The sequence below is a fragment of the Chiloscyllium punctatum genome, chromosome 32 (genome assembly GCF_047496795.1).
Source record: "Chiloscyllium punctatum isolate Juve2018m chromosome 32, sChiPun1.3, whole genome shotgun sequence".
In the NCBI taxonomy this organism is placed as follows: Eukaryota; Metazoa; Chordata; class Chondrichthyes; order Orectolobiformes; family Hemiscylliidae; genus Chiloscyllium; species Chiloscyllium punctatum.
In genome coordinates, this window is record NC_092770.1 from 21,448,314 (window position 1) to 21,466,026 (window position 17,713).

Here is a 17,713-nt window from a genome sequence, read left to right on the forward strand (position 1 = left end):
TTCAACCTGGAAAAGTGTGAAGTGATTCATTTTGGAAGGTCAAATTTGAATGCAGATTATGGGGTTAAAGGCAGGATTCTTGGTAGTGGGAAGGAACAGAGAGATCTTGGGGTCCACTTCTAAAGTCTCTCAAAGTTGCCACCCAAGTTGATAGGGTTGTTAAGAAGGCATATGGTATAATAGAGTAATAGAGTCATACAGCATGGAAACAGACTCTTCGGTCCAGCTAGTCCATGCCAAACATAATCCCAAACTAAACTAGTCCCACCTGCCTATTCCTGGTTCATTTTCCTCCAACCTTTCCTATACACGTCCAAAACTCTTTTAAACATTATAATTGTACCCACATCCACCACTTCCTCAGGATGTTCATTCCACATGTGAACCAACCTCTGTATAAAACATTTTTTTTTGAGTCTTTTTAAATTTCTCTCCTTTCACCTTAAAAATGTGCCCAGTAGTCATTCTTGAAAACCCCCATCCCAGGGAAAAGACAGCTACCATTAATTCTATCCTTACCCCTCATTATAAACTTCCATAAGGTTGCCACTCAACTTCCTATGCTGCTGTCCTGTGAAAAAAGTCCCAGCCTTTCTTTATAACCCAAACCTTCCATACCCAGCAACATCCTGGTAAATCTCTTTTGAACCCTCTCCAGCTCAGTGATATCCTTCCTATTTCAATTTTGCTACCTGAGGAATAAGAAAACATTCATTCTCATCTCCAACTTAAATAGCAGGCCAAATGTGTTGTTTTTTCAAACTTTACTCTTAGTTCTAATCTCTCCAAAAAAGGGAAACATCCTTTTATCATCCTGCCTGTCACTCCATGCTAAGATCATAAGTGTATCAATAAAAGTAGTAAACTCTCATGTTAAAAGTTACAAAGTGGTAATAAAACTCATCAAGTGTAACAACAATTCAAGTTATATAATGTGTTGGAATGGATGCATTGCAATGTTTAGAAAATGCCCAATCATGACAAGAGAGTGGCACAGTGGTTAGCACTGCTGCCCTGCGGTCCCAGGGACCCAGAGTTCACTCCACCCTCAGGAGATTGTCTCTGTGGAGTTTGCACAATCTCCCCGTGCCTGCGCAGGTCAACCCACCCCCCACCCCGGTGTTCCAGTCTCCTCCTACAATCCAAACCTGTACAGGCCATGTGGCCTGGCCATGCCAAACCGCCCACAGTGTCCAGGAATGTTCAGGCCAGATGGACTAGCCATGGGAAATGCAGGGCTACAGGAATTGATTGGGGGCATGCTTATCGTGTATTGGCTGTCATTAGCAGGGAGATTGAATTTAAGAGCTGCGAGATCATGCTGCAGCACTGTTAATCCCTAGTTAGACCACTCTTGGAATATTGTGTTCAGTTTTCATTGCCTTGTTATTGGAAGGATGTGGAAGCTTGAGAAAGCATGGAGAAGAGGATGCTGCCTGGACTAGACGGTATGTCTTATGAAGAAAGGATAAGGGAGCTAGGGCTTTTCTCATTGGAGCAAAGAAGGATGAGAGGTGATTTGATAGAGGTGTATAAAATGATGAGAGGCATAGATAGAGTGGATAGCCAGAGACTTTTTCCCAGGGCAGAAATGGCTATCACAAGGGGTCATAATTTTAAGATGATTGGAGGAAGGTTTAGGGGAGATGTCAGTGGTAGATTCTTTACACAGAGAGTGGTGGGTGCATGGAATGCACTGCCAGCAGTGGTAGCAGAGTCAGGTAGATTAGGGACATTTAAGCAACTCTTGAATAGGCACATGAATGATAGTAAAATGTCAGGTATATAGGTTAGTTTGATCATAGAGTAGGGTAAAAATCAGCACAACATTGAGGGCTAAAGGGCCTGTACTGTGCTGTACTGTTCCACATTCTACGTTCTATGTTTGGCATTATTGGTAGTTGGTAACTTCCTTTTAGCTTCCAGAGTGATAGGTCTGCAAAGGTATTAGTTATCGCACAAACAGAACTGGCAAGTAAAAATATCAAAGCTGGCATTTATAAACACAAGGATAACTTTGTTTGTAAGTTGAGTCACGTTTGTGTGCAAATTGGAACTTCTAAATGATTTAATATATGAACATTTGAATTGCTGAGAAAATACACAGATGTATTTGATCTTTGCCACATCAGAAATTACTTATGAACTCGTAAAGCCTCAGAGAGGTTTGCTTGATTTGGTATTTATGTTGGTTGACTTTCATAACTTATCAGTTAAGATTTCTGTTTGTACTGTAAATACAAAATTAGTTCCATTTCAGGTGGAAGTATAAAACAGAGCCCTTAGATAGAACACAAAATTGCAAATGCACAGCATATAGGTCACAGATAGACATTGAATGCCTAAAGTACAAAGATTAGGAGACAGATACGCAATTGGATGCCTAAAAATGAACTGCCAAGACAGAATGTATGACTCAGTGGCATACAATGTGAAATTTGACATGTTGCAAACAGGAAATGTATGCAGTGCAGTAGATAGAAATAGATAAATTGATGCATTACATTTACTCTATTGCTAGCAAATCCCCATAGCACAGTTCCCTTAAGCTAGATCATGCATTACTTTACAGGAATAGGAACATTATAGGGTGGCACGGTGGCTCAGTGGTTAGCACTGCTGTGTCACAGCATCAGGATCCCAGGTTCAATTCCAGTCTTGGGCAACTGTCCGTGTGGAGTTAGACCCATTCTTCCTGTGTCTGTGTGGGTTTGCTCCGGTTTCCTTCCACAGTCCAAAGATGTGAATTGGCTGTGTTAAATTGCCCATAGTGCTAGGTGCATTAGTCAGAGGGAAATGGGTCTAGGTGGGTTGCTCTTCGGAGGGTCGGTGTGGACTGGTTGGGCTAGAGGGCCTGTTTCCACACTGTATGGAGTCTAATCTATACCATTTTGTATATTGCTCTTAAAGGGTAAGTAGAGTGATAGAGATGTACAGCACAGAATTAGACACTTCGATCCAACTTATCCATGCTGACCAGATATCCTAAATTAATCTAGTCCCATTTGACAGCACTTGCCCAATATCCCTCTAAAGCCTTCCTATTCATATACCTATCCAAATGCCTTCTAAATATTATAATTGTACCAGCCTCCACCACTGCGTCGAGCAGATCATTCCATACATGCACCACCCTCTGTGTGAAAAGGTTGTCCCTTCAAAGTTTTTCTCCTTTTACCCTAAACCTATGGCCTCTGATTCTGGACTCCCCACCCCAGGGGAAAAATAACTGTCTATTTACCCTGTCCATACCCCTCATGATTTTATAATCTTTTATAAGGTCACCCCTCAGCCTCAGATGCTCCAGGGAAAATAGCCCCAGCCTATTTAGTCTCTCCCTCTAGCTCAAACCACTCTCCCCCCTCAAACCTGGCAACATTGTTGTAAATCTTTTCTGAACCCAGTCAAGTTTCACATGATGTGGAGGAGCTGATGGGAGTATACTTCACAACCACCTGATGAAGGAGCAGTACTTCAAAAGCGTTAAATAAATCTTTTGGATGTAGGTTTGCTCACTGAGCTGGAAGGTTTATTTCCAGACGTTTCATTACCCTACTAGGTAACATCTTCAGTGGGCCTCAGGCAAAGCAATGCCGAAAATTCCTGCTTTCTATTTATATGTTTGGGTTTCTTTGGGTGGTGATGTCATTTCCGGTGGTGATGTTATTTCCTGTGGTGAAGTCACTTCCGGTTCCTTTTCTCAGGGGATGGTAGATGGGATCTAACTCAACATGTTTGTTGATAGAGTTCCAGTTGGAATACCATGCTTCTAAGAATTCTCATGCGGTCTTTGTTTGGCTTATCCTAGGATGGATGTGTTTTCCCAGTCAAAGTGGCGTCCTTCCTTAACTGTATGTAGAAATGTACAGAGATGCTCCAGTTTCCTCCCACAATCTAAAGATGTGCATGTTAGATGAATTGGCCATGCTAAATTGCCCATAGTGTTCAGGGATGTGTGGGTTGGGTGCATTAGTCAGGGGTAAATATAGGGTAGGAGAATGGATCTGGCTGGGTTACTCTTCAGAGGGCTGGTGTGGACTTGTTGGGCTGAAGGGCCTGTTTCCACACTGTAGGAATTCTAATTCTAAAAGTGTGACACTCCCTTTTCACAGCATTAAATTGTCAGTTTTGATTTTGTGCTGAAATTGTAAAGCAGAATTAGCACATGGATCCTTCTGATTTAGTGCAATAATGCTATCTGCAGAGTTAAGGCTAATGTCCAATGTCAATTTACTAAATAGCAACCAAAACTGTACCGCCTTGATAATATACAGGGTGGTCTGCATCGATGTTTTCCTTTGACTTCTTGGAATGTGGAATTTATAAGGTTAAATAAATGGTCACAGACAATCCTAATTGTCATGTCGGGAAAGACAACGTGAAAACAATTTTGCTATGATGTCACAAGTTGCACATCACCTGGGTATAAATACCACAGTGTGGGTAGCGTTAGAACACTCTTGAAGGAAACACTATAGGATATATCAGAGTGACTACCTGAAAGAGATATAGAGCACAAGAACATGAATACTCGAAGAAAGATAGCTCAGTCTTTACGTAATGTCAGAGCTTCATATAAGATTAGCATTTACAGCAGCATTTAGTATAAAGTAAAACAGTGTTACTTTGAAGGTAAGCCTGAAGGCAGTAATAAAGAGAGATTGCTGGAGAAACTCAATAGGTCTGGAAGCGTTCATTGCCAGAAACCAGAGTTAATGTTTCAGGTTCTTCTTCAGTTTCGCCTTTTTTTGTTTCAGATCTTCAGCATCTGCAGTTCATTGTTTTCTTTTAGAATGAAGACAGCATTTGATTGCCTTCCCTTCCATCAGTCTGTTTCGAACTGAAGATGTGTAGTTTGGTAATAAAAAGAAACACAGGCCAAAGGACTAATATGATGTGGAGGAGCCAGTGTTGGACTCGCTGGACACAGCTAAAAACCACACAACACCAGGTTATAGTACAACAGGTTTATTTGGAAGCACTAGCTTTTGGAGCGCTGCTCCTTCATCAGGTAGTTGTAGAGCAGGACCATATGATCTTAAAATGAACATTAAAATGAACATGGTCTTATGGTCCTGTTCCACAATCACCTGATGAAGGAGCAGCGCTTCGTAAGCTAGTGCTTCCAAATAAACCTGTTGGACTATAACCTGGTGTTGTGTGATTTTTAACAGAAGACTAATAGTTATTTTAGAAAGCAACATTCAGCTCCTCAAAAGCCTATATGAAGATAAAATATGACTATCCTTTCGATGTGGGATGGAGGGTGTCATTCATATATTGGCCAGAGGGGGCGCGGTTGGGGGGTGGACGAGGTGCACTCTGGGGCGGAGGAGGTCTAGCCGCGGTGGCCCCTGGTCAGGGGAAGGTCTGGGCCGCGGTGCACTCTGGGCAGGGTGCAGTAAGATGGCGGCTCCCTCTCCCAAATGGAGACGGGTAACCGGAGCCACCGGACCGGTCCCGCGGCCCCGACACGGTCACCGGGTGGTGGCGATCAAAGAGTTGATGATCATATTCGGCGGTGGCAACGAGGGGATCGTGGACGAGCTGCACGTCTACAACACCGGTGGGTGAGAGGACGGTGTTGTGTGTTGAGACAAAAAAAAAGACCCTCCTCGGAGCGGGAGGGAAGGCGCCATTGGTGCCAGTGTCCAAGATGGCGGCGGCGGCTGGCGCCGAGCGGCCCCCTGTTTGAAACAGAACCCCGGCTGTTCCCCGGCGCCCGAAGGGTCTCCGGGCGGGTGGGAGCGTAGAGGCTTAGAGCTAGGGCCGTGCCTCGCCCTTTAGTGCGGTCCCCCGCCGGTGACAGCGCGGAGGGCGGCTGGTTTACCGCCTGGGAAGTGATGGTGGATAGATCCGGGGTGTGGGGGGAGGGGGGGAGGAGGAGGAGCGGGGTTGGGGGGCGGGGGGCGAAGCGGTTTAGGGGTGAACGGTCTCGGCGAGGGGAGGGGTGAGGATACAAGAGATTGAGGGTTGAGAGGGTGTCGACCCTGTTCTCGGAGTGGGGTAACCTCCCCCCACCCCCCATTAACTGTCACAGGCACCCCAGGGTGGGGGTGGAGGGAGGCGGTACAGGACAAGGCGGAGGAGCCAGCGCCACTATGGCCGCCCAACTCTCTTACCTTTATTGTTGTCATTTTAATAACATGCTGTTAGCCACAGCAGCCCGGCTGTGTCTTTTTTTTATATATATACAGGGGGGATTTTTTTTGTTGTTGACAGTGGGAGGGACTTGGTTCCCGGGGTTCGGTTCAGGGAGAGGCGGAGCTCCGACTCCACTCGAGACCGAGCGCCTGTCTTTGTTTACACCGGGGCTGGGCTGAGCCCTGGATCTTTCACCCTCACCATTCCAGCGACCCGGAGAGCCGAATGCACCCACCGCTAGATTAGAAACACAACGGGACTTCTCCCACCCACCGCCCCGCAGTTCACTGCCCTCTTACAGCTTTGAGACATGAAAGGCGAACGTTGAAAATCCCTGATGAAGGAGCGTCGCTCCGAAAGCTAGTGTGCTTCCAATTAAACCTGTTGGACTATAACCTGGTGTTGTGTGATTTTTAACGTTGAAAATCCCGCCCTGGTCCTTTAAGTCGCTCCTTTAAAACCTCCAGCCTTTTTGGTCACCCGAGAGTGTGTTTACCTGTACGTGACTCCATGTCAAATTTTGTGTGACTGTCGTTCATGTGAAACGGCTTTGAGATGTTATCTTGTTCAGGGCAGTATGGGAATGCAAGTAGGAACAAATTACTGCAGATACTGGAATCCATTCTGAGAGCAACAAATGCTGGGGATCACAGCGGGTCAGAAAGTATCCACGGCGAGAGAGCAAGTTAACGTTTGGAGTCTAGTTGAAGAGGCTCGAAACGATAGCTTACTATCTCTCCGTGGATGCTTTCTGACCCGCTGTGATCTCCAACATTTGTTTTCAATCGAAATGCAATTATTTAAAAATTATGCAAGCTTCTGTTGTAGCAATTTGATTATGTTTGGGCGAGAAGTGTGACATTTTAAAGGCTGAATACCTTAGTATTAGTGTAATGGAGGATGCACCATATTGTTCATCCTTTTCACTCGTTCCTTGTTTACATTTTTTTGACGTATCTTCAGATTTGCTGCTGGAAGCTAGCCCAGGAGCTGACATTTTGTGCAGGGCTCCCCCTGCTGTGAATCTCTCCATGAATGAGAATTGCTGTTCATGACCCGCTCCAATCCCAACGTTACTGAGGTTGAAATTTCTTATTATCGCACCAAGATGGGTTCTTGCTGAAGCCCTCTACTTTGTCACTTAACCTACTGCGAATACTCTTGCAAGGATGCCTTCCTTGAAGCAGCTCTCTTCCTCTCTCTACATCTCCTGCTCCTGGTATGCTGCCTGACCTTTGCCTGACCAGCAACACATTTTTCAGCTCTGACCTCCATCTGCAGTTCTCACTTTCTCCTAGTTGATTTTAACCTACTGCGAATCCTCTTGCAAGGATGCCTTTCTTGAAGAAGCTCTCTTCCTCCCTCGACACCTCCCTACCTTTTACCTTAGCCTGCTTGGCACACCTTCCTCATTCCTGAAGAAGGCTTATGCCCAAAACGTCGATTCTCCTGCTCCTTGGATGCTGCCTGACCTGCTGCGCTTTTCCAGCAGCACATTTTTCAGCTTTGTCACTTAACTGCCAGTTTCAAAGCGGAACATGCATTGAAAAATGGCAAAACGACAGCATTAGGGTTACAAAAACTGAAGATATTGCAATAGTAGATCAGTATTGAGATTAAAAGTTAATACTGACTGATCTGTGGCGTGAATTGTCGTCATTTGAGTTGCAGGATCTTTTTTTCAAAGTAGTGATGTAATTTTTTAACATTTAATTTGAACATACTCCCTTTTACGTCCTGGATTGCCACCTCATACAAATTTAGTATCAGCCTAAGCTTGTTGACATAAATTATAACATTTAATAGTATGTTGATTGTTTACAAACACAGTTAATATTAAACTTAAATAAAGTACTCAGTATTGAATTTTTGTGTCTTATGGGTACTTGATTGCTTTTGAAACATTTCATTTGGAGATTTTAAAAAAATGTATAATTACATTAGAATTTGCACTATTTTCTCAGTTTGTTATAGTTTAAAAAAAGTTTATAGTCCAATAAGTTTATTTGGAAGTACAAGTTTTCGGATTGCTGCTTCTTTGTCAAGTCACTAGCTGTGATTTTTAACTTTATTCACCCCAGTCCAACATGGACACCTCCACATCTTGATCTGGTTGGGGGATGGGGTAGGGCATTTAACCATTTGAACTTGTCCATTCAGTGAGCTGATTTGTTGCACAACTTGACATACCTGTTTTTGCTTCATACCTTTAGGTGATAAAGAATCTGTGGATGTTACATTTAAATATTTTTTTAAAAACCTAATACTAATTGCCATTTTCAGAAGACAGTTCTAGATTTCTGTCACCTTTTGCATTAATTCCTAAAGGCCTTGTCACTGATATTTAGACTGTGCTCCCAGGTTCAGGACTCTAAGTCAATGGAAGTAGTTTCACGCAATCTGCTCTATCTGTTCAATTTAATACCTTTAAATTATTGATCAAATCTTCTCTGACCTTTCTAAATTTCAGAGAGTGTAATTCTACTTTTTGTATTCTCTCCTTGGATTTGAAGAATTCTCATTGCTTTGACAGATGCACATTCTGGAATAAGGGTGAAAATACTAATTTATAGTTTGTCATCTTGTGTGACATTAAACCAAGTCTCTGAAAAAGAGTCATACTGGACTTGAATTATTATACTGGATTAGTGGTGCTGGAAGAGCACAGCAGTTCAAGCAGCATCTAACGAGCAGTGAAATCATGAAATATTAACTGCTTCTCTGTCCACAGATGCTGCCAGACCTACTGAGGTTTTCCAACATTGTCATTGTTTTAGACAAAATCTTCATTTGTGTAACTGATTGCAGATTGTGCATATGAGGGTCAGTTGTGGCTGTGGCTTTAATCTTTGAGACAACTCAACTCTCTTTCTGAAATCTGTGAGTGAGCCCACTAAATGCTGCTCTTGTTTTTGCCAAGCAATAATTTATCATCGTGGAGAATCTCCTAAAATAGCAAAATCTCTACTGAATAGTGTTGTGTTTTGTTGACTGTAGGGTTTGGATTACATGGTGGGGGTTGCCAATCCAATATCCTTGCAGTTTAAACCTTAAGAATTATGTTGGCAAGCCTCTGAACTCCCACCAAGCTTATCATCACCTTCCAGAGGCATTGACTCGATTCTATGAAAATCCCTGGCATCCTGCTTATGTGAGCCTAGTGATTGCAAACTGGAAAGCATTACAAATGAGCCAAAACCTCTCCACTGCCTTTGCATATAGATGGATCGCTGGTAGTTAATTAGGTGTGTTGTGGATTCAACACTGACCAGGAACTGTACTGTTCTAATTTAAATGCATTCAGTAACACTGAATATGTTAGGAAGCACATGCCTGTGCTACTGAAATAAAAAAGATAAATATGACTCAAGCATCCTTAAATTTTTTGAAAACAGACCTCAACAGAATCAAGATTCAGAATCCATTTCTGACTGGTAATTATGCCACAATTTTGCTTTGTGCTTGGAAGTGCAGGATAAAATGGGGCTGAATCAGCATGGTTTCATTAAGTGGAGGTTATGCCTGACAGATCTGATGGAATTCTTTGAGGAGGTAATGAGCAAGTTAGACAAAAGGAGGCCAGTGGACGTGATCTATTTGGATTTCCAGGAGGCCTTGAACAAAGTGCCACACAGGAGGCTGATAAATAAGAGCCTGTGATATTAAGAACAAAGTGCTAACATGGATGAAGATTGGCAGGAGGCAGAGTTTGGGGATAAAGGGGTCTTTTTCAGGATGGCAGCTGGTGACTCATGGAGCTCTGCAGGATCAGTGTTAGGACTGCAACTATTTACATTATACGTTAACGTTCTGGATTAAGGAACTGAGGGCATTGATGCTAAGTTTGCAGATGACACAAAGGTGGAGGGTAGAGGAAAAAGGGAGGCTGTACTAAAAACTGGACAGTCTAGGAGAGTAGCAGATGGTACACAATGTGGGAAGTGAGAGGTTTTGGTAGGGAAAATAGAGCCGCATGCCATTTTCTAAAGGAGGATAGGCTTTGGAAATCTGAGGCTCCAAGGCACTTTGGGGTTTAGGATTCTCTTAAAGTTAACGTGCAGGTTCAGTTGGCAGGTGGGAAGACAGACGCAATGTTAGCATTCATTTTGGGGTGGCACGGTGGCTCAGGGGTAAGGACTGCTGCCTCACAGTGCTGAGGACTCAGGTTTGATTTCAGCCTCAAGCAATTCTGTGTGGAGTTTGCACATTCTCCTTGTGTCTGTGTGGGTCTCCACCCGGTGCTCTGATTTCCTCCCACAGTCCAAATATGTGCACCTCCGATTTCAATGTCATCTGCAAACTTACTAACTATACCTCCAATGTTCGCATTGAAATCATTTCTATAAATGATGAAAAGTAGTGGACCCAGCACTGATCCTTGTGACACACCACTGGCTACAGGCCTCTCGTCTGAAGAGCAGATTACACTGGGACCTTGATCATATGGGCCAATGGGCTGAGGAGTGGCAGATGGAGTTTAATTCAGATAAATGCAAGGTGCTGCATTTTGGAAAGCAAATCTTAGCAGGACTTAAACACTTAATGGTAAGGTCCTAGGGAGGGTTGCTGAACAAAGAGACCTTGGAGTGCAGGTTCATAGCTCCTTGAAAGTGGAGTCGCAGGTAGATAGGATAGTGAAGAAGGCGTTTAATTTGCTTTCCTTTATTGGTCAGTGCATTGAGAATAGAAGTTGGAAGGACATATTGTACAGGACATTAGTTAGGCCACTTTTGGAATATTGTATGAAATTCTGGTCTCCTTCCCATTGGAAGGATGTTGTGAAACTTGAAAGATTCAGAAAAGATTTACAAGGATGTTGCCAGGGTTGGAGGATTTGAGCCAGTGGGAGAGGTTGAATAGGCTGGGGCTCCTTTCCCTGGAGCATTAGAGGCTTAGAGGTTTAGAAAATCATGAAGGGCATAGATAGGATAAATAGACAAGGTCTTTTCCCTGGGATGGGGGCGTCCAGAACTAGAGGGCATAGGTTTAGGATGAGAGGGGAAACATATATAAAAGAGACCTAAGGGGCAACTTTTTCACACAGGGTAGTGCGTTTATGGAATGAGCTGCCAGAGGAAGTGGTTGAGGCTGGTACAATTGCAACATTTAAAAGGCATCTGGATGGGTATGTGAATAGGAAGGTTTTAGAGGGACATGGGCCAAGTGCTGGCAAATGGGACTAGATTAGGTTAGGATATCTGGTCGGCATGGACAAGTTAGACCCAAGGGTCTGTTTCTGTGCTGTACATCTCTATGACTCTGTGCTGAAAAGATGGGTTGGCCATGCTAAATTATCCATAGTGTTCAGGGTTGTATAGGTTAGGTGTGTTAGCCATGGGCAAGGCAGAGATAGAGTAGGGGGAATGAGTCTGGGTGGGATGCTCTGCGGAGGCTTGGTGTGTACTGGTTAGGCCGAATGGCCTGTATCCATAAAAAATTTGAGAAGCCTCAAATACAAGAGCAGGGATATACTGCTGAGGCTGTATAAGGTTCTGGTCAGACTGAATTTTGAATATTGTGACCAGTTTAGCCTGCTGTCTAAGGAGGGGTGCGCTGGCCTTGGAGGAGGTCCAGAGGAGATGCACAAGAATGATTCTGGAAATGAGGGGTTTGTCATATGAAGAGTAGTTGTGGACTATGGGTCTGAATTTGCTGCAGTTTAGAAGGATGAAAGGGTCTGTCATTGAAACATCGAGAAGTCAGAGACCTGGATACCTTGGACATGGAGAAAATGTTTCCACTAGGAAGAGTGGCGAGGGCCTCAGGGCACAGCCTCAGAGTGAAGGGGTGACACTTTAGAACTGAGATGAGGAATTTCTTATGTTGAATATATGGAGCTCATCGCTGCAGAAGATTGTGGAGGCCAAGTCATTAAATATCTTTAAAATAGAGATAAATATGTTATTCTTTAGTAAGGCAATCAACAGTTGCAAGAAAATGGGTTGAGAAACCTATCAGCCATGATCAATAGCAGAGCAGACTCAATGCGCCAAATGACCTAATTCTGCTAAAATCAGCTTTAAAAATGCAATGGAAATGTTTATGGTTTTAATTTTCCTAACATTCTGGCTGGCCTAATGCTATTTTAGTGAATGATTGAGAGATATGAGAAATGAACACTTCCAAAAATAAGCGTTTGAAGGCATATTTGCTTATTTGATTTAGTTGCTGTGTATTTACATGCAAATGGGAGGAGCATTGTCTGGAGAAGCACTGGTAGGGTTAACTTGTCATCAGTTGGGAGTCATTACAAGGCATTGGAATTAATAGATTAGATTACTTAGAGTGTAGAAACAGGCCCTTCGGCCCAACAAGTCTATACCGACCGTTCGAAGAGCTACCCACCCAGACCCATTCCCCGATATTTACCCCTTCACCTAACACGACGGGCAATTTAGCATGGCCAATTCACCTCACCTGCACATTTTTGGACTGTGGGAGAAAATTGGAGCACCCGGAGGAAACCCACGCAGAGACCGGGAGAATGTGCAAACTCCACACAGTCAGTTGCCTGAGGCGGGAATTGAACCAGAGTCTCTGGCGCTGTGAGGCAGCAGTGCGAGCCACTGTGCCACACAGTGGTAGTGTCCGGACTGCAAGGCCAGAAGATATGTATTCCAAGATCCCATCTCTCCAGAAGTGGGTCAATGTGTCTAAGCAGATTGATTAAAAATATCTGTTGGCCATATTCACTAAATGCACTTTGAAAAGCAAATTTTAAAATTATGCCAAGTTTCGTTGATCAAGATTTTAGCTGATCGATGCTCTTATTTAGTACTAGTACAGCTGATGGCGATGTTATGGAGCCAACATAGTGTAACTATTAACACTATTGTATAGTGAACTAATCATCTTATAAGCTGAGGGCTCTAGAATTTAAGACCTGATTCTGCATTATGTAGAACTCTTAGAATAAGAACAATTCTTTAATATGTGATTTCAGTTTTAAGTTCCAAATGCGTTTTGCAGTGTTCACATAAAGTCACAGCAAAACCTAAATTTTGATTTGATGGGGAGTAGAAGTAGTGGAAATTGCCATCTTTGTATGAAAATCATCCTTATTGTAGTGTATCAGTTGGTTTACAACTTGATGACATTTTGAGGGCGGTAGTGTGAATAGCCTGATCATATCACAGCATTTAGCGTTCAGCTAAAAAGCTGTGTCACTTGCTGTTGAACCACTGTGAAACTGCATACTAAAAATAATTAGAAAAACAGATAGTCAGGCAGAACTTGTGGAAGGAAACCCCACCAGGAGTTCCCTCTGTAATGCTGTTGTGGGTCTACGTATAGCACATAGATTTAAGCAGTTCAAGAAGGCAGCTCACCCCCACTACCAAAGGTGGTTAGGGATTGGCAACTAATGCTGGCCCAGCCACCAACACTCCCATTAGCCTGGATGAATAAAAGAAAGATACTGACCAGGGTTGAATAGAGGAGAGAATCTCAAACCGATTGGAGTTGATCATCCTGAGCAATAATCTTTTGAAAAATATTTTTATCATGAATCAACAAATCTCACCAACCAGCAAGCTGAAGAAGACTTTTAAAATTTCCAATGAGATTGAATCTCTCAAAAAATGAACATTTTTGTTATGGAGAGTCCACCAAGTTACATCAGAACCAGGCTGTTTTTGTTTTAAACTTTGCATGTTCCAAGTATTATTTGGAAATGAGATTTTGTTTACCAAATAGCACTATTTGTTAAAACACAAAAAGAGTAGTGTATATTATGTATTAAGTGCAAACAAGTCTAAAAACATATTAGATTTTAAAAATTCCTTTGTGTTGTGAGATTTGCTGGTAAGACCAGTGCTTGTTGTTATTTCCAAGTAGTTGTGGTGGTGATAGTGGTGTTGAGTTGCCTCCTTGAACTGCTGGAATCCAGATGGTGTGATTATATCCATAGTGCTGTTAGAAAGCAACCTGCAGGATTTTGGTCCAGGAACAGTGAAGGAATGGCGATTATAGCTCCATGTCAGGATAGTATTTGTCTTGGTGGGGAATCTGCAGGTTGTGGTCTCACCCTGGGTTTGCTATCTTTCTAGGTAGTAGATGTTACAGCTTTAGAATATGCTTTTGAAAGAGAAACATATTGTCCATTCGTGATGGAGTGAGTAAATATTTACTTTGGTGAATGGGTGATGATCAAGTAGGCTTTTTGTTCTGGTTAATGGTAAACTTCTTACGTTGTTGGAGTTGCATTCATCTAGAAGTCTGGAACTCTTGGGGATATTGAACAGGCTTTGGGGAGATGGAAAGTGAGTTAGTTGCCTCTAACCTCCACTTGTAACTACTGCATTTTGATGTCTGGTCAAGTTCAGTTTTTGGTCTATGATAACTGTCAAGGTGCTGGTTGTGGGTGATTCAGCAAAGGTAATGCCCTTGAGTATCTTGCAGAAGTTATTCCCTTTTGTTGGAGATGGTCACTTGTTTGAATGTCACTTGCCACTTCTTGGTCCAAACTGATATGTATTACAGGTCTCGCTACATATTGATATGTACTGCTTCAGTATGAGTGTTCTGCAGCAATAGTCTGGAAGTGAAGTGATTGGCCTCATTAACCACACCATATTCGTTTTATCCTAAATATGGTTCCAACCAGTGGAGAACTTCTGCCTTGATTCCCATTGCTCTTAATTTCATGTTTCATAAAATTTGTACAATTCTTTCTTTTCTGAAGAAAGACACAAGTTTCTGATTGAAAATATCCCATTGCCTGTTTCAAACACTAATTACAATTAATATGATGAAAATGTCTATGTTCTTAGAATAATATTAAGCAATGCAATTATATTAATTTGAATTTGAGGTTCATAATGTGAAGTTTGTATGTATTTGTTCCTTAATATGATTTTGTTAATTGAATCCTATCATTTTTCTGTTTTCTGTGAATATTTGATTACAGCCACAAACCAGTGGTTTATCCCTGCAGTTAGGGGGGACATCCCACCAGGTTGTGCAGCTTATGGCTTCATCTGCGACGGCACCAGGATCCTGGTATTTGGAGGAATGGTAGAATATGGAAAGTATAGCAATGACCTATATGAATTGCAGGTGAGCAATTGTTCCAACTACTACATTTATTTTGGGGTATTAAAATTTCATCTCAACTCCTCAGAACTTTAATTTCTTCAGTTCAGAGGTCTCTTTGATAAATGGCGTATTATGTTTGCAAATGTAATTTTCTGTTTAAAATTTCAAATTAGTAAAACATATTGGAAATTTGACATTTTAAGGTTCTCATCTATATTTTAGAATTCTTCCACTACCTCACCCCTCCCTATCTCTTTGCAAGACCCCTAGATTTCTGTACCACACTAATTCTGGCCTTGTGTAATCTCGATTTTAATTGTTCCACCATTGATGGAAAAACATTCAGGTATTCTTTCCCTAATTCTCTCCACTTCTCTGCTTATCATACTCTCTTTAACATGCTCCTCAAACTCTTTGAACAGGTTTTGGTTATCTGACCAGATATGTCCATCTGTGATTTTGTCTCATTTTAGTTCTGTAAGGTGCCTTACGTTGTGGTAAAGAACACTATATAAGTACACGTTGTTGTTTACTTGATTGTAAAAATCAGTTATGTTTTTTTGTAGGCGAGCAGATGGGAGTGGAAGAAATTAAAACCAAAACCTCCTAAAAATGGTCCACAACCCTGTCCCCGCCTTGGCCACACCTTGTGTCTTGTTGGGAATAAGTGTTATTTATTTGGTGGCCTGGCTAATGACAGTGAAGACCCAAAGAATAATATTCCAAGGTATCCCCTGCTGACTTCTGCTACAAATAGTACTTTGTTGTAATACTATGATACCTGATGCCAAATGCTGTTGCTGATCATTGGCTATTGCAATATTGACTTTTGCTACGTTCCATGTGGATTTAAGAGCATTTTCAGCTACCAGTAAATAGGTGATGACTGACATTTTGAGAATTCCACAATTGTTAATTTCTTCTATTGAGCAATTTTAAATTTTTTATTCATTTATAAAGTGGGTGAAATTGATTCTCACTGCTAGGCAGTGTTGTAAGTCAAGCAAATGCAGTAGGATTGGAAAGATGTTTTTCATGAGACACTTGGAACTAACTGATGCTGTAAAGCAAAGCAAGAAGTAGGATTTTGGATTATATCCATAATAATATTATGTAAGCAGAATTAGAAAATTAGAGGATTGGAAATGAAGATCATGACTGCAATTGCTTCAATCTATCTCTTTCTGCACTGCTTCCTCTTTTAGCAAAGTATATCCTGTGATGTTTCATAGAAGAGGAAATGGATATTTAAGGGAGAAGTTAAAATAGGTGACTGAATGAAAGGTTAGAAAGTTAGTTGCTGAGGAGGCTCTTTAAAAAAGATCCTGATGGGAAGAGTGAGAAAGGTAGTTGCAGAGTTTAGGGCCAAGGTGGCTAAATGTATTGCTTCATGCATGCTCCAAACATACAATTTAAAATCAATTCTGTGTCTTTAAAAAAAAGGCAATGTTCTACCAGATACTTCAAAAGCATTTTTGAAGGAAACTGAATGCAGTGTGCAAATGGGCTTATGTAAAATATGATTGCCATGAAACTTGTATATTAGTTGTAAATGTAACACAAATACTTTTAAAACTAACATTCTGATGGTGAATTAAATGAGTCTGTTTCATTCTGCATTCACTATTTTCATTCTTATTTGGGAAAAAGTCTGATGAAGGGGATATTATCTAGATATATTAATGTCACTTTTGGAGCCTGAATTTAAAAAGTAATGGTGCGTAGGTATTGGTTACATTTGTGAAGAGTTATCTTTAAAACAAAAATAAGGTGGAAGAGTCTTTCTGGGCTCCTTCAGAGAGCAAGTGGCTGCAGACCCTTGTTAGATACATTTTTAAAAATTATTTATACGGCAGTGGTTTAACACTGAAGTTTGTTAGATTGTTTTGAGTACACAATAATCGAGGATTGATTTTAGTTTAGAAAACCATGATATTGTAAGTTTTAGGGCAGTTTGGAGCAGCTCTGACTGGAATCAGAAGCAACTATAGTTTGTCTCCTAGAAATGAGTTTTTCATAGTAGTTTGAGGGCTAAATTAACCCAACCCATTGGTTTGTCGACCTAAGCTATATTCATGTAAGAGGACTCCAATTTCAAGGGAGGAAACGGAAGAATTAGTTATGTAAAAGTTGAAGATTTGATATAAAAGCATAATTTCTCTGGACCTGTTTTGCTGTGAAATGATCGTTTTAGGAAATAGATTGAAGCCTTTGTTTTACTGTGGGTTTTAAGATTTTTCTAAATTGTCTTCAGTATCTAAATAGCTTTTGGTTGTTTTTATGTCTTTTGTGAAATAAACTTACGTTGTTAAAGAAACTTTTCAGCCTTCTGCAATTATGTTTCAGTGACTAATTAATTTTTTTTGTATTAGTTAACATGGTAATCCATCAAGGCAGACTTCATTCTGGGGTCGAACTTCTCCAGTAGTTCCATTAGCTGGAATTATAACCTTCCCTTTAATCTGTAGCTTGGCTGTAACCTTTGCACCACAACTAACCTTTCTACCTTGTTTGTCAATGCACTTAACCCCCT

General features: G+C 41.6%; 1 protein-coding gene across 2 annotated transcripts in view; it reads left to right on the forward strand.

Annotated features, from left to right (window-relative positions):
* Nucleotides 1-5,381: 5,381 nt before the first annotated feature.
* The window catches only part of LOC140457976 (host cell factor 1-like), a 75,791-nt gene continuing 63,459 nt past the window's right edge, over nucleotides 5,382-17,713 (forward strand). For both annotated transcript variants that reach the window (XM_072551870.1, XM_072551871.1), the window contains exons 1-3: nucleotides 5,382-5,566; nucleotides 15,053-15,201; nucleotides 15,747-15,907. In XM_072551870.1, the coding sequence (XP_072407971.1) occupies nucleotides 5,407-5,566; nucleotides 15,053-15,201; nucleotides 15,747-15,907 (470 nt within the window). In that variant the 5' untranslated portion in view covers nucleotides 5,382-5,406. The remainder of the gene's footprint in view (nucleotides 5,567-15,052; nucleotides 15,202-15,746; nucleotides 15,908-17,713) is intronic.